Genomic DNA, 17,550 nt, shown 5'->3' with positions numbered 1-17,550 from the left:
ACAGAAAAATATCTGATGTTCCAGTAAGACTCAGCTACTAGGTCCTGTTGTAGTCTGACAACACACAGCATTTTTGTGAATTGAGTGGTGTCAGCCCTCAAATTGTCTTTTTTGTTAAACTACTCAGACTCGCCCCTAATCTGTTCTACATACCTAAAGGCTGTAGTTTTAGGATAGGAATTGGGAGGGATAATTTAGCTCTGAGATAACACTAAGTGTTATCAATGGGTATATTGTTCCTGATGATCTTGTGGCAGATGGAACTCCCATACGCTGTGGTGGCGGACTATCCCTCCGTGTCAACATGTCCAATGCAGCACTATTGACCCTGCTTTTGGTCTTGATGGTACCCTAGACCCTTGAAGCTTGGGGGAGAGAATGCTGCAGGGACCACTGGTCTAGCAGTGGAGAGGAGTAAAGGATCGGGTAAGTAAGTTTTTTTTATCCTTCTTAGACCTTAACGAGCAATTAAAGTGGAATTCTAGTCATTACCTAACACTAAACCCCCATTCTAAAGCTATTCTATCTAATCCTGTACCCCGTACTTACCTATACTGAAGCCGGTCCAGCGGTGGCTTTTGTGTGTGACAGAGGCAGCCGAGAGTGGATGTGCCATAGTAAGTTTAAGGGTGATGTTATCTCCTAGGCATTTCCCAGCTGTTGTCTGCTTTCTTTTCTGCACAGATGTCACCACTGGAGACCTTACTGGAGCAGCTTATGCATGGGTAAATACAGTGATCTTTTCTTTACAGGGTTAGATAGAATAGCTTTAGAAAGGAGGGTGGGCATAGGTTTAGTGTTCGGTAAGAACTGGAATTCCACTTTAAGCTTTGCAGTGCAAGTGCATACCCACTGCAAGAGATACTTTTTTAGTTGTCTGGAGTTGGGCTTTAAGGCAGTTGACAGTTTTCAGAAAGTGGAGCAAAGAAAAAGTTGTGGGTTTTTTTTTTTTTGTTTTTTTTTTATATATACATACTTACCTGTATAATCCATTTCTTGGAGTACATCACGGGACACTGAACAAGCTGTAATCATTACTATCTGGGTTATGCATCACCTATAGGTGAATGGACACTGGCAGACCAAAACAAACAGGAAGGATATAACCCCTCCTACACAGGAAGTACCTCAGTTTTGCAGCAAGCAATGAATTCCAGAAAGAGAGGAGGGACCTCTGTGTCCCATGCTGTACTCCAAGAAATGGATTTTATAGGAAAGTAAGTAGAAACAATCCAATTTTCTTTATTGTACATCATGGGATACAGAGCAGGCTATACTCCATTACTATCCGGGATGTCCCAAAGCAATCCATTTGAGGGGAAGGAGACGCCAATCCCAGACACCATAATCAGCCAGAGGACCAACTCCGCCATCCATAACACACTTTGGCCAAAAGCAGCGTCCTCTGTAGCCCTGACATTCACTTGGTAGAAGCTTGTGAATGTATGTACTGAAGACCAGGTAGCTGCCTTACCTTAGTCATCAATGCCTGATGGAGAATTAGAGGCTCTTACACTTCTGGTAGAGTACACTCTTACCCGTAAGAGTGAGACTTTTCCCTTTAAACCTTTGGCTTGAATGATTATCTGGCATCTATTTCTTGTTAGATCTGCCAAAGAATGCAGTAATTTCTCTCCTGGCGAATGAGGATTTGGACAAAGCGGGTAGGACAACGTCTTGATTCAAGTGAAAACTAGAACCCACTTTAGGCAAGAAGGATGGATGAGGGCACAACACCACCCTATCCTGGTGTAAGATCAAAGATTGCTCCTTACAAGAAAGAGCTGCCAGCTCTGACACCCTTCTTGCCAAAGTGATTGCAATAGAAAAAAACACCTTTCTAGTCAAAAGGACTAGTAAAACATTAAGAATACTAGGTTCAAACAGATGCTTATGCAAGATGGCCACTGCCTTATTTAAACTCCAAGGGCACAAGCGTAGCCTGACAGGAGCGGCCATACAGATTGCCTCCTGTACAAATGCCTGAACCAGTGAGTGTGAAGCAATAGGCCTTTGAAAGAATACAGACTTAGCAGAAATCTGACATTTAATGGTGCCAAGGCCAACCCTGCTTTCCACACCTGACTGGAGAAAAGAAAGGGAGAAAGAATCCTCCCAGTAACATACTTCCTGGTATGCCATCCTTTGGCCTCACACCAGGAAATGTAAGACTTCAAGATTCTGTAATAGATGTTCCTGAAAACCAGCTTCCTAGTGTTCAACAATGTAAAAATGACTGGACCTGAGACCCCTCGGTCCCTCAAGATCCTTGCTTCAATAGCCACACCGTCAAATTTAGCAACTGTATAGTAGGGTGCTATATTGGACCCTGAGACAGTAGGTTCTGCCCGGACTAGAAGGACTGTCTGCATACCAAGCCCTCCTGGGCCAGGACGGTGCTACCAATAAAGATCACTGGAGTTATCTCCTCTCAGATCCTGCGCAAAATGGGTGGCAGAAGCTGCATTTGCGGGGGAGAGATGCGTAAATTGGGGAGAACTGATCCCAAGAAGTCACCAGAGCATCCACCCAGAATGTGAGCGCATCCCTTGTTCTGGACACGAACTTGTCCACCTTGTTTTTGAACCTGGATGCCAATAGATCTACAACCGGGGTACACCAATGCTGGCAGATTGCTGTGAAAATCTCGGGGTGCAAGGACCAATATAAACTGCTGAAAGACCGCACATGAAGCATCCCAAATATTCCAGACTTTGAACCAGCTCGAAGGCTGACTTAAAGTTTAGGATTCAGCCTAGTCTAGGAGCCTAGATGTTCCAGAACATGTACTGCATAAGCCACATTTCGCCTTAAGTTCTGAACAGGCTGCTCCCTGAGTAATAGGTCATCAAGATCCCCTAGTACCGGTATTCCCTGGGTTCTTAGTAGGCCCAGTACTGGAGCCAGAACTGTTGTGAAGAGAGAATGTCACCAGCACACCAAGGATCACTAATATGGATCCAAAAGTTTTAATAAACGATCACATAGTTACAGCAAGGCAACGTTTTGGAGTCTTGCAGGACCCCTTCATCAGGCATGTGACTTTTTCTCCATTTCAGTGCTGAAAACTTGTACATACTCTTTGGCATTCAACACTTCCAGGCTCCAACCTTCAAACCCCCCCAACTTTAAAGAATATGGCTGTGACGTAGGGGTTGGAGGATGGAGACAGTGCATGGCGAGGGTAACTGAGTCCCATAAGCGTAGTTTGCTGAAGAATCTCTAACAAGGGCTACAATGTTGAATGGTGCAAAGGTAGGAGACGTGCCACCAGACAGAGGAGCATGATTGCTCTTCTATTGCAGGGAGCTTCCTATAGGAGTTTAATAGAACCTCACAGGATTTTTAAACCCTTGCTGAATGACATTGGCTTTTCTTAAGCACTGTGTAAGAAGAAACTATGACCAATTAAATTATTTGCTTTAATTTCTTTCATACTTTGCCTGTCTTTTTCTGCTGATCTGCTGCAGCCTCCTTTAAGCCACTTTCTGTCTACATGCATGTACCCCAGTGATGGTTGTATGGCATTTCTTAGGGAGAGGTTTTTGTGATAATGCACTGTACCTACATAATATATGTTGTGACTGCACTTGTGTCCTTTTGGAAACCCATGCGACTGGTTGACAAGCAGGTGCACAACTGGGAGGCAGGGATGCAGCGTGATACCCTAAAATAGGAAGTGCTTGAACAAGTACCTTTTTATGGTAGGATCACCAGGTATTATTTTAATGAAAGCTGCAGATTTTACATTTAATTAAAAAAAAAAAAAAAACTTTTTTGAAATTCTAGATTGTCCACGGAACGTGACAACCAGGGATTTGCCTCACTTTGGAGGGATTCCCCTTGCTTGTTGCTGTACTTTAAGTAGTAGATGTGTAATGGGTTATTTTTGTAGACAATTGATATCATTTAGTGCCACTTTTAAGTAGTGGTCAGGGGAAGGTTTATATTGTTGCAGTGCTAATTTAGAGCAGCAGAGAGGAATTTATTAATCAAGCTGAAGATTTGTAGTAAATCTGTATTATTGCTCCTGTTTAGCATTGCCTTTCTTTGTTACCATTTTGCTAAATATGCCTCACTGAATGCTTTTCACTTACTTCGCATATTGGAATGAATTAAAAAAAAATGCATATACAAATGCAATTATTTACAGTGGAGAAAATAAATATTTGATCCCCTGCAGATTTTGTAAGTTTTCCAACTTACAAAGAAATAAAGGGTCTATCATTTTTTATAATGGGTGTATTTTAAATGATGGAAACAGAATTTCAACCAAAAGTCCAGAAAAAAAACACAAGATACAAATGTTATAAACTGAGCTGCAGTACAGTGAGTAAAATAAGTATTTGATCCCCAAGCAAAACATGACTTAGCACTTTACTTGGTGGAGAAACCCTTGTTGGCAAGCACAGAGGTAAGATGTTTCTTGTAGTTGGTCACCAGGTTTGCACACATCTCAGGAAGGATTTTGGTCCACTCTTCTTTACAGATCTTCTCTAAACCCTTAAGATTTTTTGGCTTGTTGCATTGCAACTCGAAGTTTCAGCTCCCTCCATAAATTTTCTATAGGATTAAGGTCTGGAGACTGGCTAGGCCACTCCCTGACCTTAATGTGCTTCTTCTTGAGCCACTCCTTTGTTGCCTTGGGTCATGGTCATGCTGGAAGGACCCATCCACAGCCCATCTTCAGTGTTTTGGCTGAGGGAAGAAGGTTCTCATCCCATATTTTACAATACATGGCCCCATCCATTGGTCCCTCAATGCAACAAAGTTGGCCTGTACCTTTAGCAGTGAAACAGCTCCAAAGCATAATGTTTCCACCTCCGTCCTTGACAGTAGGGATGGTATTCTTGGGGTCATAGTCAGTCAGCATTTTTCTTCTTCCAAACACGGTGAGTCAAGTTAATGCCAAAGAGTTCAATTTTGGACTCATCTGACCACAGCACTTTTTCCCAATCCTTCTCTGAATCATTTAGATATTCATTGGCAAACTTCAGATAGTCCTGTACACTTATTGAGGAGGGGGACCTTGCAGGCACTGCAGGATTTTAATCCATGGTGGCTTATTGTATTACCAATGGTTAGATTGGTGACTGTGGTCCTAACTGCCTTGAGATCATTCACAAGCTCCTCCTGTGTATTTCTGGGCTGTTCCCTCACTTTTCTCATGATCACCCTTACCCCATGAGGTGAAATCCTGCATGGAGCTCCAGACTGAGGGCAATTGATGGTTATTTTGTATTTCTTCCATTTGCGAATAAGCGCGCCAACAGTGGTCTTCTTCTCACCAAGCTTCTTGCTAACGGTCTTGTAGCCCATTCCAGCCTTGTGCAAGTCTACAATCTTGTCCTTTTGACAGCTCATTTGTCTTGTCTTGCACTTGAGGGTGAGGTTTGAATGGAAGAAAGATTTTGTGGATAGGTGTCTTCTATACACATAAAGAGTTATCATTAGGAGCACCTTTTTTTTTATTTTATTTTCTGGATTTGGTTGATATTCTCTCTCTGATTAAAAATACACCTATGATAAAAAATTATAGACCATTAATTTCTTTGTAAGTGGGCAAAGTTACAAAATCTGCAGGGGATCAAATCATAATTTTTGCTGCTGTATATAGGTGACCTTTCACTTCCAAAGCACATTTTTGTTTTTGTTTTTTTTTTTGTTTTATGGAAGGGGTGCTTGACAAGTGCTGTCCATACCTTTTTTGGGGGGTATTTGAACCAAGTTATTGGGATATGGGACCTGATTTCTGCATACTTACAAAAAAAAAATCTCAAAAACATTAAAACTGTTGGAGAGGAGAAATTGGCTTGATGTGTCTGACATAATGTCAGTAATTGTATTTCACTTCCATGTTCTGACCACAGAACTATCCACTATGGTACTATCTTGCCCTGCATTTTTTTTTTTTTTTTATTCTTGCCCCTTAGTTTAAAAAAAAAAATGTGTGCAGTTATCTATTTTTTGATAACAGTCCTTTCTTCTTGCTGGTCATGTCATGGATTCAGTCTCTCCTGTCTATCGTAAAAAATAGGCATACTAGGATTTGTAGTTATACATCAGCTGGATAGCTGGAGGCGTCCTCTTATTGCCTGGGATTGTTATTCCATGGCATGCTGGGACTTTAGTTTTACATCAGCCTGATAACTGAAGACATCTTATTGCCCTGGATTGCTAAGTCTGTGATCTTAGACGTTTTGGGTACATTGAAGTAACCTATATCGTGAACTAACCTACACTGCTCAAAAAAATTAAAGGAAGACTTTTTTTAATCAGAGTATAGCATCAATTCAATTAAACTCCTGGGATATTGATTTGATCAGTTAAGTAGCAGAGGGGATTGTTAATCAGTTTCAGCTGTCTTGATAATGAAATTAACCAGTGTACTAGATGGGCAACAATGAGATGGCCCACAAAACAAGAATGGTTTTACAGGTGGAGGTCACTGACATTTTGTCCCATACTCATCTTTTCTGACTTTTTTTTCACTAGTTTTGCATTTGGCTAGGGTCAGTGTCACTACTGGTATCATGAGGCAATACCTGCGCCCTACAGAGGTTGCATAGGCAGTCCAACTCTTCCAGGATGGCACATCAATACGTGTCATTGCCAGAAGGTTTGCTGTGTCTCCCAGCACAGTCTCAAGAGCATGGAGGAGATTCCAGGAGACAGGCAGTTACTCTAAGAGAGCTGGACAGGGCCATAGAAGGTCCTTATTCCATCCACAAGACCAGTATCTGCTCCTTTTGTGCAAGGAGAAACAGGATGAGCACTGCCAGAGCCCTACAAAATGACCTCCAACAGACCACTGCTGTGAATGTCTCTGACCAAACAAACTAACTTCATAAGGCTGGCCTGAGGGCCCAATGTACGTCCTCTAGCGGGCCCTGTGCTCACTGCCCAGCACCATAGAGCTCGATTGGCATTTGCCATTGAACACCAGAATTGGCAAGTCTGCCACTGGTGCCCTGTGATTTTCGCAGATGAGCGCAAGATCACTCTGAGCACATGTGACAGACGTGAAAGGGTCTTGAGAAACTGTGGAGAACGTTCTGCTGCATGCAACACCGTTCAGCATGACCATTTTGGTGGTGGGTCAGTGATGGTCTGAGGAGGCATATCCATGGAGGTACACAGAGCTCTACAGGCTAGACCAGCAATGGGCAAACTACGGCCCGGCGGACCTTTTAATCCAGCCCGCGGAGCGTGGCAAACATTGGCTGTCAGGATGTAGGCGGGGCAGCGTGACGAACTCCTCTCCTCACACAGTCCGCCCTGAAGACCGAACGGCGCGGGAACACGGCGAGAGGAACGCGCGGAGCAAAGGTAAGTGAATTGACACAATATGGGGAATGAATTACTATAGGGGGGATGAATTACTATAGGGGGGATTGAATTACTATATGGGGGATGAATTACTATATGGGGGATGAATTACTATGGGGGATGAATTACTATGGGGGATGAATTACTATGCTTACTATGGGGGAATATTACTATACTTACTATGGATGGCATGGTAGTGGCTGGGCCGGCCAGCAGCTAGTCCGGCCCCCGGGTCCAATAAATGAACCCATTGCAGCCCTCAAGTCAAAAGCTTTGCCCACCCCTGGGCTAGACAATGGCACCCTGACTGCCATTAGGTATTGGGATGAAATCCTTGGACCCATTGTCAGTCCCTACGCTGGTGCAGTGGGTCCTGGGTTCCTCCTGGTGCACGACAATGCGCGGCCTCATTTGGTGAAAGTATGCAGGCAATTCCTGGAGGATGAAGGACTTGACACCATTGAATGGCCCCAACGCTTGTCTGACCTGTATCCAATAGAGCACCTCTGGGATATCCTGTTTCAGTCCATCCAATGCCGCCAGGTTGCACCTCAAGACTGTCCAGGAGCTCAGTGATGCTCTGGTCGTGATCTGGGAGGAAATACCCCAGGACACCATCCATCATCTCATTAGGTGCATGCCCCGACGTTGTCAGGCATGCATACAAGCACATGGGTGCCATACTAATTGAGTACTATTTTGAGTTGCTGCAATGATATTTCAGCAAAATGGACTAGCCTGCTACATCATTTTTTCACTTTGATTTTCAGGGTGTCTTTGAATTCAGCCCTCTGTAGGTTGATAATTTTGGCCCTCTGCAGGTTAATTTTCATTTCCTTTAAACGATGGGGCATCCTTACGTTCCTAACACATTATCCAGTCCATATCAGTTTAGATATCCAGCATGATATTTTCCCCCATTGAGATCTGATGTGTTTTAAAAGTGTTCCTTTCATTTTTTTTAAGCAGTGTATATTGAAGCAACAGAAGACCTTTTTGTGTTTCAGGAAAGCATTTTTTTAATTTCATGTTTGTTTTTCTGCAGGGTGAAGAGCCTCCCAGCCTGGAATACATACAAGCCAAGGATCTGTTCCCACCCAGGGAACTGGTGAAGGAGGAGGACAAGTTGCAGGTACAGCTGAGATATTTCTGGAATGTGAAGAATTGGCTCCAACTTTTGCTAATGTATACAGCCTAGGAGAATGTAATGGCATATCCTGATTATCTTGCTCATAAGTATCTAGTATGTTCTATTCATCAGCCACTGGTTGGCACATTTTGTGTTGTCACCCCAATACACTAAATGCTAAAACACTGTTCACAAAAGAGGTGCCAGTTATACAGAGTAGTCTATTTATCATCTGATTCTGCTGATTGTTCCTGATACCTGGCAGTGAATACAGTTTTTTGGTGCATAAAGTCCAACCCAAGATATTCCCCACATACTGTAGATCAATAATTTTGAAACCTGCCTTGAAATCTTGATTGTGACTAGAGATGAAAGTAGCAATAAATAAGGAAGTAACACTCCATATTCAGAGCCTGTAAGGGGGTCTGGGTGTGCTGAAATGTACTAGCAGCTGACTGGTTAGTTTCCTTTGTTGGAATTGTTCATTTAACATACACCTTAAACTTATGCATTTTAATAAATAATACAATGATAGCCCAATAAAAAATAAAATAAAAAGCAGCTTTTGCTGAAATGGCAACCATTTAATCAAGAGCAGCCATAGTAATTATTTTTTTATGTCCTTTGACTGAGGTCCAGCTTCATTCAGCCCACTTCCTCTGAGCCCAGGTTGCCTTGGGCTTGCCCTCAGCCTGTGACTGGACGTTGGAAGGAGAATCAGCACAGTGGCCAACTCATTTCTTTGATCTGTTTTCTATTCTTGTCATCATGCTTCTTGTCAGCACATGAACTGATGGCACCATAAAATCAATGGACTTTCCCATCATGGAGTATCTAGGGCAGGGGTGGGCAAACTTTTTGACTTGAGGGCCGCAATGGGTTCATATATTGGACCCGGGAGCCGGACCAAGAGTAGATGAATGATGTGTATGTGTCATCCATAGTAAGTATAGTAATATTCCCCCATAGTAAGCATAGTAATTCATCCCCCCTATAGTAATTCATCCCCCCTATAGTAATTCATCCCCCATATAGTAATTCATCCCCCATATAGTAATTCATCCCCCATATAGTAATTCATCCCCCATATAGTAATTAATTCATCCCCCATATAGTAATTAATTCATCCCCCATATAGTAATTAATTCATCCCCCATATAGTAATTCATCCCCCATATAGTAATTAATTCATCCCCCATATAGTAATTCATCCCCCATATAGTAATTCACCCCCCATATAGTAATTTTTCCCATATATAGTAATTCATCCCCCCTATAGTAATTCATCCCCCATATTAATTCATCCCTCATATAGTATTTCATCCCCCACAGTACTATTCCCCCCCAAGTAGTAAGCCAAGTCCCCCCTGTGTCAATTCACTTACCTTTGCTCCGCGCGTTCCTCTCGCCGTGTTCCCGCGCCGTTCCGGTCTTCAGGGCGGACTGTGAGAGGAGCCTAGCTCCCCTCACGTTCGTCACGCTGCCCCGCCTACACACATCCTGACAGCCACATCCACGGGCCGGATTAAAAGGTCCGCCGGGCCGTATACGGTCCGCCGGGCCGTATACGGTCCGCCGGGCCGTATACGGTCCGCCGGGCCGTAGTTTGCCCATTGCTGATCTAGCGCTTTGTGTGGACAGGTTAGCTCGACGTTTTAACACTGATTCAGAGGTAACTCGTGTCGTGCCTACATTTAGTCCATTTTTATTATGAGTAAGGCCTTGTTCACATGGGTGTAATTAAGCATCTGTTTGCCCATACGGGGATGCACAGGTGTTATGTAGGCAGTGGGCCATGTACACCGTGTTCCAAATTATTATGCAAATAATATTTTTCTCATTTACCTAAATAAATAATTGATGTAAATATCAGTCAGCATAATTCTCATGTTATCAACTATTAAGAGTACAATTCAAATTGTATTGAACAAACCTCCTAATGATAACAGTATTTTTTTTAAACATAACAAACTTCCAATGCACTGTTCCAAATTATTCCGCACAGTAAGTTTCAAAACACTTTATAGGTTGTAAAGAACTGAAAATTGTCATTTGTTGTGTTTGCAGCATATTTACTGAAATCAAAAGCTATTTCAATCAAACTTTTAAAAAGTTAAAATGTTGTTAAACATTTTAACAGGTCACGTTACATTTTAACATAGGACTCCCTTTTTGATAGCAGCTTCACAAGTCTTGCATCCATTGAACTTGTGAGTTTTTGGACAGTTTCTGCTTGAATTTGTTTGGAAGATGTCAGAATAGCCTCCCAGAGCTGCTGTTTGGATGTAAACTGCCTCCCACCCTCATAGATCTTTTGCTTGAGGATGCTCCAAAGGTTCTCAATAGGATTGAGGTCAGGGGAGGATGGAGGCCACACCATGACTTTCTCTCCTTTTATCCCCATAACAGCCATTGATGCAGAGGTATTATTTGCAGCATGAGATGATGCATTGTCATGCATGAAGATGATTTTATTACGGAAAGCATAGTTCTTCCTTCTGTACCAGGGAAGAAAGTGGTCAGTCATAAACTCCACATACTTTGCAGAGGTCATCATTACACCTTTGGGGCCCCTAAAGGGGCTGACCAGCTCTGTTCCCATGATTCCGGCCAAAACATGACTCCACCACCTCCTTGCTGACGTCGCAGCCTTGTTGGAACAGGATGGCCGTCCACCAACCATCCACTACTCTATCCATCTGGACCATCCAGGGTTGCACGGCACTCATCGGTGAACAGGACTGTTTGAAAATTAGTCTTCATTTATTTTTCTGCCCAATGCAGCTGTTTCTGCTTGTGAGCATTGGTTAGTGGTGGCCGAATAGAAGGTTTATGCACAGTTCCAAGACTCTGGATGACTCTACACCTTGATGTCCGTGGGACTCCAGAGGCACCAGCAGCTTCAAATATCTGTTTGCTGCTATGTAATGGTATTTTAGCAGCTGCTCTCTTGATCCGATGCATGGATCTGGCAGAAATCTTCCTCAATGTGCCTTTATCTGCATGAATCCGTCTGTGCTCTGAATCAGCCGCAAATCTCTTAATAGTGCGATGATCACACTTACGTTTTTGTGAAATATCTAATGTTTTCCTACCTCGTCCAAGGCATTGAACTATTTCACTCTTTTCGGCAGCAGAGAGATCCTTTTTCTTCCCCATATTGCTTGAAAATGGTGCTCTGCTTAATAATGTGGAACACCGTCCTTCAGTAGTTTTTCCTTAAATTGGGCTCACCGGCCAATCTAATTATCACAAGTGTCCGAGATTGTTTTCAGTGATCAAAAGAGCCCTGACACACAATGCCATCCATGAGTTAAACTGAAAGACAAAATATTTAATCTTTGTGACCCTTAAATAGAATTTGCATAATAATTTGGAGCACGGTGTAGGTGCAGGTGTACAGACCGTGTGGTCAGGGCTGCCTTGGGCCAATCTGACCATGCTGCTTAGAAAATAAGCAACAGATTTGAATTGGAGTAAGTGCACCTTGGTACCTGCAGAGTTACGCAACATTAAACATATTTGTAATTCTAGTTCTTCTTTTAAGTTTTATAAATTAATGTCCTCAGATAAATACTTAAGTTAGTTTTACGAAACTGGAATCTAGTATGTCAGGGTACTTGGTTCTCTAATCTGGCTTGTGTGGCCAAATTAGAATCCTTAAGAGTCCAGCGCCAGTCAACACTTTCATTTTGCATGGTTACTGACAAGTTGAATCGCTGCTGATGTCCTAATAATTCATAGGGTTTAGAGGTATCCTTGCCAAGATAACAACCAGTCCTTTCTACCAGTCATTGCCATTACCAAGACAGAGAAATCTCTCTCCCCCCATGGATTTTCCAGGCTGAAAAATACACAAGTGACTTCAGAGTCCAGAACCAAGGAAAAGAGCATTATTCTGGCCTCAAGAAGGCAAGATTTATGCAAGCTTCAATGAGAATATCTTACCAATGTGTTATCCAAGAGTGATATTGCTCAGTTTGGGAAGCCTTAGGCTGGCCCACATGGGTCGATTTTCGAACGATTTTTCGCTCGAAAATCGGACCTAAGAATAATTGACCGATTTTTCTCTCTATTTGTGGGGCAATGGCACCGGACAATTTTCGTGGTTCTTCCCCATTTCGTTTATCGGGCATGTTGGAAAATTCGTGAAAAACGACCCATTTTCTAAATCATTGGTGGCACTATTGAATTACAGAACAAACGACATTTTAGATTTTCGATCAAAAAATCGTTCAGAATTCTACCCATGTATGGTCTGCTTATGAAAAACAGCTAAGGGTAACGGTAAGCAGTAAATTTTTTTTGGACTTTGATAGAAAGATTGATAGGTGAGAGCTTGTAGTTTTATTCTGGGAATTAAGGCTTAAATGGACACTTTTTGGTCATTTTCTACCAGCATGTGGCAATATCCATTTCTGTTTTTAAAGGCCAAGTTCACCTTTTTAGTAAAAAAATAAATAAATTCACATGATTTTGCAAGTTAATAAATGCACTTTTTTTTGTACACTGAAGCCCGCAAAGCCTTACACCTATGATTTGTGGATTGCAGGTGCACTGTCAGGAGGCTAATGCAGACATACAGTACAGCTCTCTGCCTGTACCTTCCGCAGAGGCAGACAGTTACTGTAGTGCAGGAAACAGGTGCTGTTCAGTGCATTCATAGTTCAGTGAAAACTACAAGTCGTGGCAGACGGGACTTGTAGTTCATTTACAGATCTCTGTGAATGAACGATGCTCCTGTTTGGGTGGAGCCATGCACAGCCACACTGTTTTTAAAAAGTCAGTGGCAACAGATAGAAGGACCTCTACCTGTCTTCACAGGGAAGGAAAGTTTGGGGGTGGGGGGTTTAAAGTGGGTGTTGCTGAACATGATACGCCCAACGTATTGTTGTTACTTGACTCTAAACTTGACCTTTTAGTCATCACAGCCAGCTAGGCATAACTATTGGACATTTTTAAGGTCATTTTGGGGCAGTGAATGTGTTTTTGTTATTAGTATTTGTGTCATTGGTGCTTAAAGTAAACATGGCAGAAATCCTGGCTATGTAATCTGGGCATATGATGAAAAAACAACAAAATCAGAGGTTGCCTTTACTTAATACCATTTGTCAACACAGTCAACGGATGCAGAATTATAACTAAGGTGAAGTTTTGAGTTTAGTCCTTCATCTGCCAAGTCATATTGTTGGTTGGAGCGACTACAGATCAAAGTATAGTGAAGGGAGTAGTCAAGATTTGCATATAGCTTCAGCTGCCTATATCTCTAGATCTGATTACACAATTAATCATGTTGAAAAAAAGACCATCAAGCTCCCGCCAATAGAAAAGAACAAACGAATAGAAAATCTCCCATATAAACCATCCTATACCTTCAGGTAATCCAGAGGAGGGTACCCCCACCGCATTGTATGGCCATTTAAGATGTTACTAAACCCCAGGACCCTGCATTCATTATATTTTATCTCCCACAGCACACGGAACATGGAAATGCAATTATATTAGTAGATATAAACTGCTAAATACCTTTTCTCATCAGCAGTTAGAGCAGTCTTGTGACATCTACCAGTGTCCAGCAGAGTACTGGTTAAAGCTTGCAGGAGGAGTTTTCATTCTTCTCTCACTGTGTCCTATGAGACTAAAGGACCCCTGACCCTCTGGCTGGACAGTGCTGATTGGCACTGTGCTGATCACATGCACTCTCCCAAGAAAACAAAAATACACTGCTTAGCAATACACACCAGGAGATTTACTGAAATTAGTGTACTCAAAATCTGGTGCAGCTGTGCATAGTAACCAATCAGCTTCCAACTTCAGCTTGTTCTATTAGGCCTTGACAGTAAGACCTGGAAACTGAATGGTTCCCATGCACAGCTGCACCAGTTTTAGTAAATCTCCCCCACTTGTCACAGGTCACATCAGCGTGAACAGGTCCTCTGCTAAACACTTTTGTAATTTTAACTCTCCGCAATATTTCCTATATGTGTATAACATTACTAATATATCGGGACAATCTTTTAGTTCTTGGGATGTCTGCCAGGCCATTTGCACTGTTTGTGGAGTACAGGCTTTTGTTGCATTTGTTACTGTTGCCTTTTTGAAGGCTCTGATTTAGGAGTTCCAAAATGTATGTATCTTTGTGACTAAAACTTAAACTTTGGGTTCACATATATGTGAATTGGATGCATTTTGAACCGCATCTGATTCGCATGACATGTGAACCTGCAGCCTTTTCTATGGAGCCAGTTCACATGTGTGGGCCGGCCGAAGTGCGATTTCCCACTTGGGTCCGATAAGATTTTCAGCCCAGTTCAGGTGCGATTTCCAGTGTCCTACACTTTAAGAATTTTGCATTGGAAACACACTTGAACTGCTGAACAAAGTCGCACCTGACAGGGCTGAAATTGTGCTGTCAAACCCAGCCTACACATATGTGAACCTGGGCTAAGGAGTGGATGATGTGCTGATGATATACACTCTTGCTCTTGAGTTTGAGAGCTGTAGTGGTATGCCACAGATGGTACCGTGCAAACATGCCTAACACCGTATTTCTGCGTTCGTGTTGACTTCCTGGCGATGGTTTTTACCCTGGAAATGATTGCAGTTCCATTTATGGTTCATATGCATTCCTTTTTGGAAATCCATCATTTGCAGTTTTGGACCTAAAACTCTGGGGATGTTTGTTGTTCCTTAGTTTAGGAGGTGTTACTGTACGTGTTGATATGATTTTATGAACTTGGAAGCCCCTCTTTTTTATCTTGTATGCATTTTATATATTCTTTTGTTTGTGTCTTTTGTCTGAAGTATTTTGTAGGAGCATTTCCTTTCTATACTATGGGTTCTGTTTGTCCCACCTTTTTTTTTTTTTTTTTTTTTCTTTAAATTTGGATTCCTGTTTGGTTTTTGTTTCCCTTTCGGTCTAGGTAAACAATGTCACCCTAGCATTTCGTATTCTTGATATGTGCCTGCTGTACCATGCATTTGTATGAAAAAGTATCCTGTTCTCTGTATTGCTGCCTTTTGTGTGAAATCCCTGGCGTTCTTGCCAGTTCCTGCTTTCCTATTAAAAACTGACCATACTAGGCATGAGAACACAGAGTACTGTTTTCTAGCTATGCTGGGAGCTAGAAAACAGACTTGTGCTGACACTATTTAAAGTTTTACTATACTCCCTAGTGTTTTTTTTTTTTTTTTTTTTTTAATAACAAACATGCTATGCTCACCTGCTCTGTGCAGTGGTGTTGCACAGAGTGTCCTCGATCCTCCTCTTCTCTGTTCCTCTTCCGGGGATCTTGATTCCTCCTTTTCTTCATGTCCCCATAGCAAGCTGTTTTCTATGGGGGCATACGGTGTGTGCTTGTTCTGTGCAGTGGTGTTGCACAGTGTGTCCCCGATCCTCCTCTTCTCTGTTCCTCTTCCGGTGATCTTGACTCCTCCTCTTCTTCATGTCCCCATAGCAAGCTGTTTGCTATGGGGGCATACGGTGTGGGCTTGCTCTCAAGCTGTGTCTATGGAGCCGTGCTCCATAAACACACACAGCGGGACTTGGCGCCCCCCTCCCCAATTGCCTCCTCACTGCATTTGATTGACAGGAGCCAATGGCGGCTGCTGCTGCTTGAGTGTTTTCTAGCTATGCTGGGAGCTAATTCAATGATCAGACTTGTGCTGACACTATTTAAAGTTTTACTAAGCTCCCTAGTTTTTTTTTTTTTTTAATAACATGCTATGCTCACCTGCTTTGTGCAGTGGTGTTGCACAGAGTGTCCCCGATCCTCCTCTTCTCCGTTCCTCTTCCGGTGATCTTGATTCCTCCTCTTCTTCATGTCCCCAAAGCAAGCTGTTTGCTATGGGGGCATACAGTGTGTGCTTGCTCTCAAGCTGTGTCTATGGAGCCGTGCTCCATAAACACAGCAGGACTTGGGAGGGCCCCCCCCCATTGCCTCCTCACTGCATTTTATTGACAGGAGCCAATGGCGGCTGCTGCTGCTCAAGTCCCTGTGTGAAGAGGAAGAGGGAAGAGGATATTCTGCCATGGACAGCGCTAAATCTATTCTCCCCTCTCTTCCCCTTTACACAGAGAAGGGAGAGAACAGAGAATTAGAAAATAGTTTGTTTTTTTTTTTAACCTTAATGTAAGGAATGCATTAAGATTCAAATGTTTTTGGCTTTATTATCCGTTTAAGGGCTCATGCACACTGGACTTTTTTACAGCTGCTCCCAGGGGCGTCTGACTTTTTTTTTTTTTTTCTCTCTGCCTCTAAATTCCACTGCATGTTAGTCTGTGTCCATACACAGAATAGTTTAGAGGCAAGAAAAACCCACTGCCAGTGTGTCTAGGACCAGCAGGGGTTTTGTAGAACAAAACCGCTTGTTGCCCGTAAACTCATCTAAGGCTCCTTGCACATTGGCTTTACAAAAAAAAAAAAAGATGCTCTTAGAGGAATTTTAGCATTTTGCCTGTAGAAGCAACTGTTATCCTGTGTCCATGCACATTAGGTAGTTGAGAGGCATGTTTTTAAGTTCAGCATTTTTTTTTTATCTGACGAGCACTGTAGTTTTTTTTTTTTTTTTTTTTCTCTAGTGTGCATGGAGCCTAAACATGCGTTAATTATTTCAATGGCCAGAATAAATTAAGGCTTCATGCACACAGGACACTTTTAGAAAGTGTGTAACCTTTTTAGTTGCATCAGGCGTTTGTGCATTCATTTAATTGCCCAGAATACATTTATTCTAGCCATTGAAATAAATAAATGCTCAGGTGCTATGTGTGCCTAGTGATAACACGTGTTTTACACAAATCAAGCGTTTTTTGGGGGGGGGTTTTCTTCCAAAACTCTGCTGCCCCTGAACGCACTTGCAGTGAGATTTATTGAGGAGTTCTTGTGGTTTCCTCTAAACCCCTTGCCACTAAATGCCTCTAAATGTTTGTGTTCATGGTCACATAAGCTCACATGTAGGGGAGTTTAGAGGCAGGGAAGCCAATCCAGACACCCCTAGGAGCAGCTATAAAAATGTGCATGAGGCCTAATTCTTTTTTCAAATTCTTTATTTATAACAACTGAACAGCAGGTGGCAAGCAGCCCAAATGTATA

At 42.5% G+C, this 17,550-nt stretch overlaps 1 protein-coding gene across 3 annotated transcripts in view; it reads left to right on the top strand.

Annotated features, from left to right (window-relative positions):
• Positions 1-17,550, top strand: part of MTMR4 (myotubularin related protein 4) — a 123,730-nt gene that overhangs the window by 41,282 nt on the left and 64,898 nt on the right. For all 3 annotated transcript variants that reach the window (XM_089657123.1, XM_089657116.1, XM_089657131.1), the window contains one exon: positions 8,375-8,461. In XM_089657123.1, coding sequence (XP_089513249.1) covers positions 8,375-8,461 — 87 coding nt within the window. The remainder of the gene's footprint in view (positions 1-8,374; positions 8,462-17,550) is intronic.

The sequence above is a fragment of the Staurois parvus genome, unplaced genomic scaffold (genome assembly GCF_062004578.1).
Source record: "Staurois parvus isolate SC_StPar_1 unplaced genomic scaffold, SC_StPar_1.0 ptg000029l, whole genome shotgun sequence".
In the NCBI taxonomy this organism is placed as follows: Eukaryota; Metazoa; Chordata; class Amphibia; order Anura; family Ranidae; genus Staurois; species Staurois parvus.
Note: the sequence above shows the minus strand (reverse complement) of the source record. Positions and strands in the feature narration are given on the sequence as shown.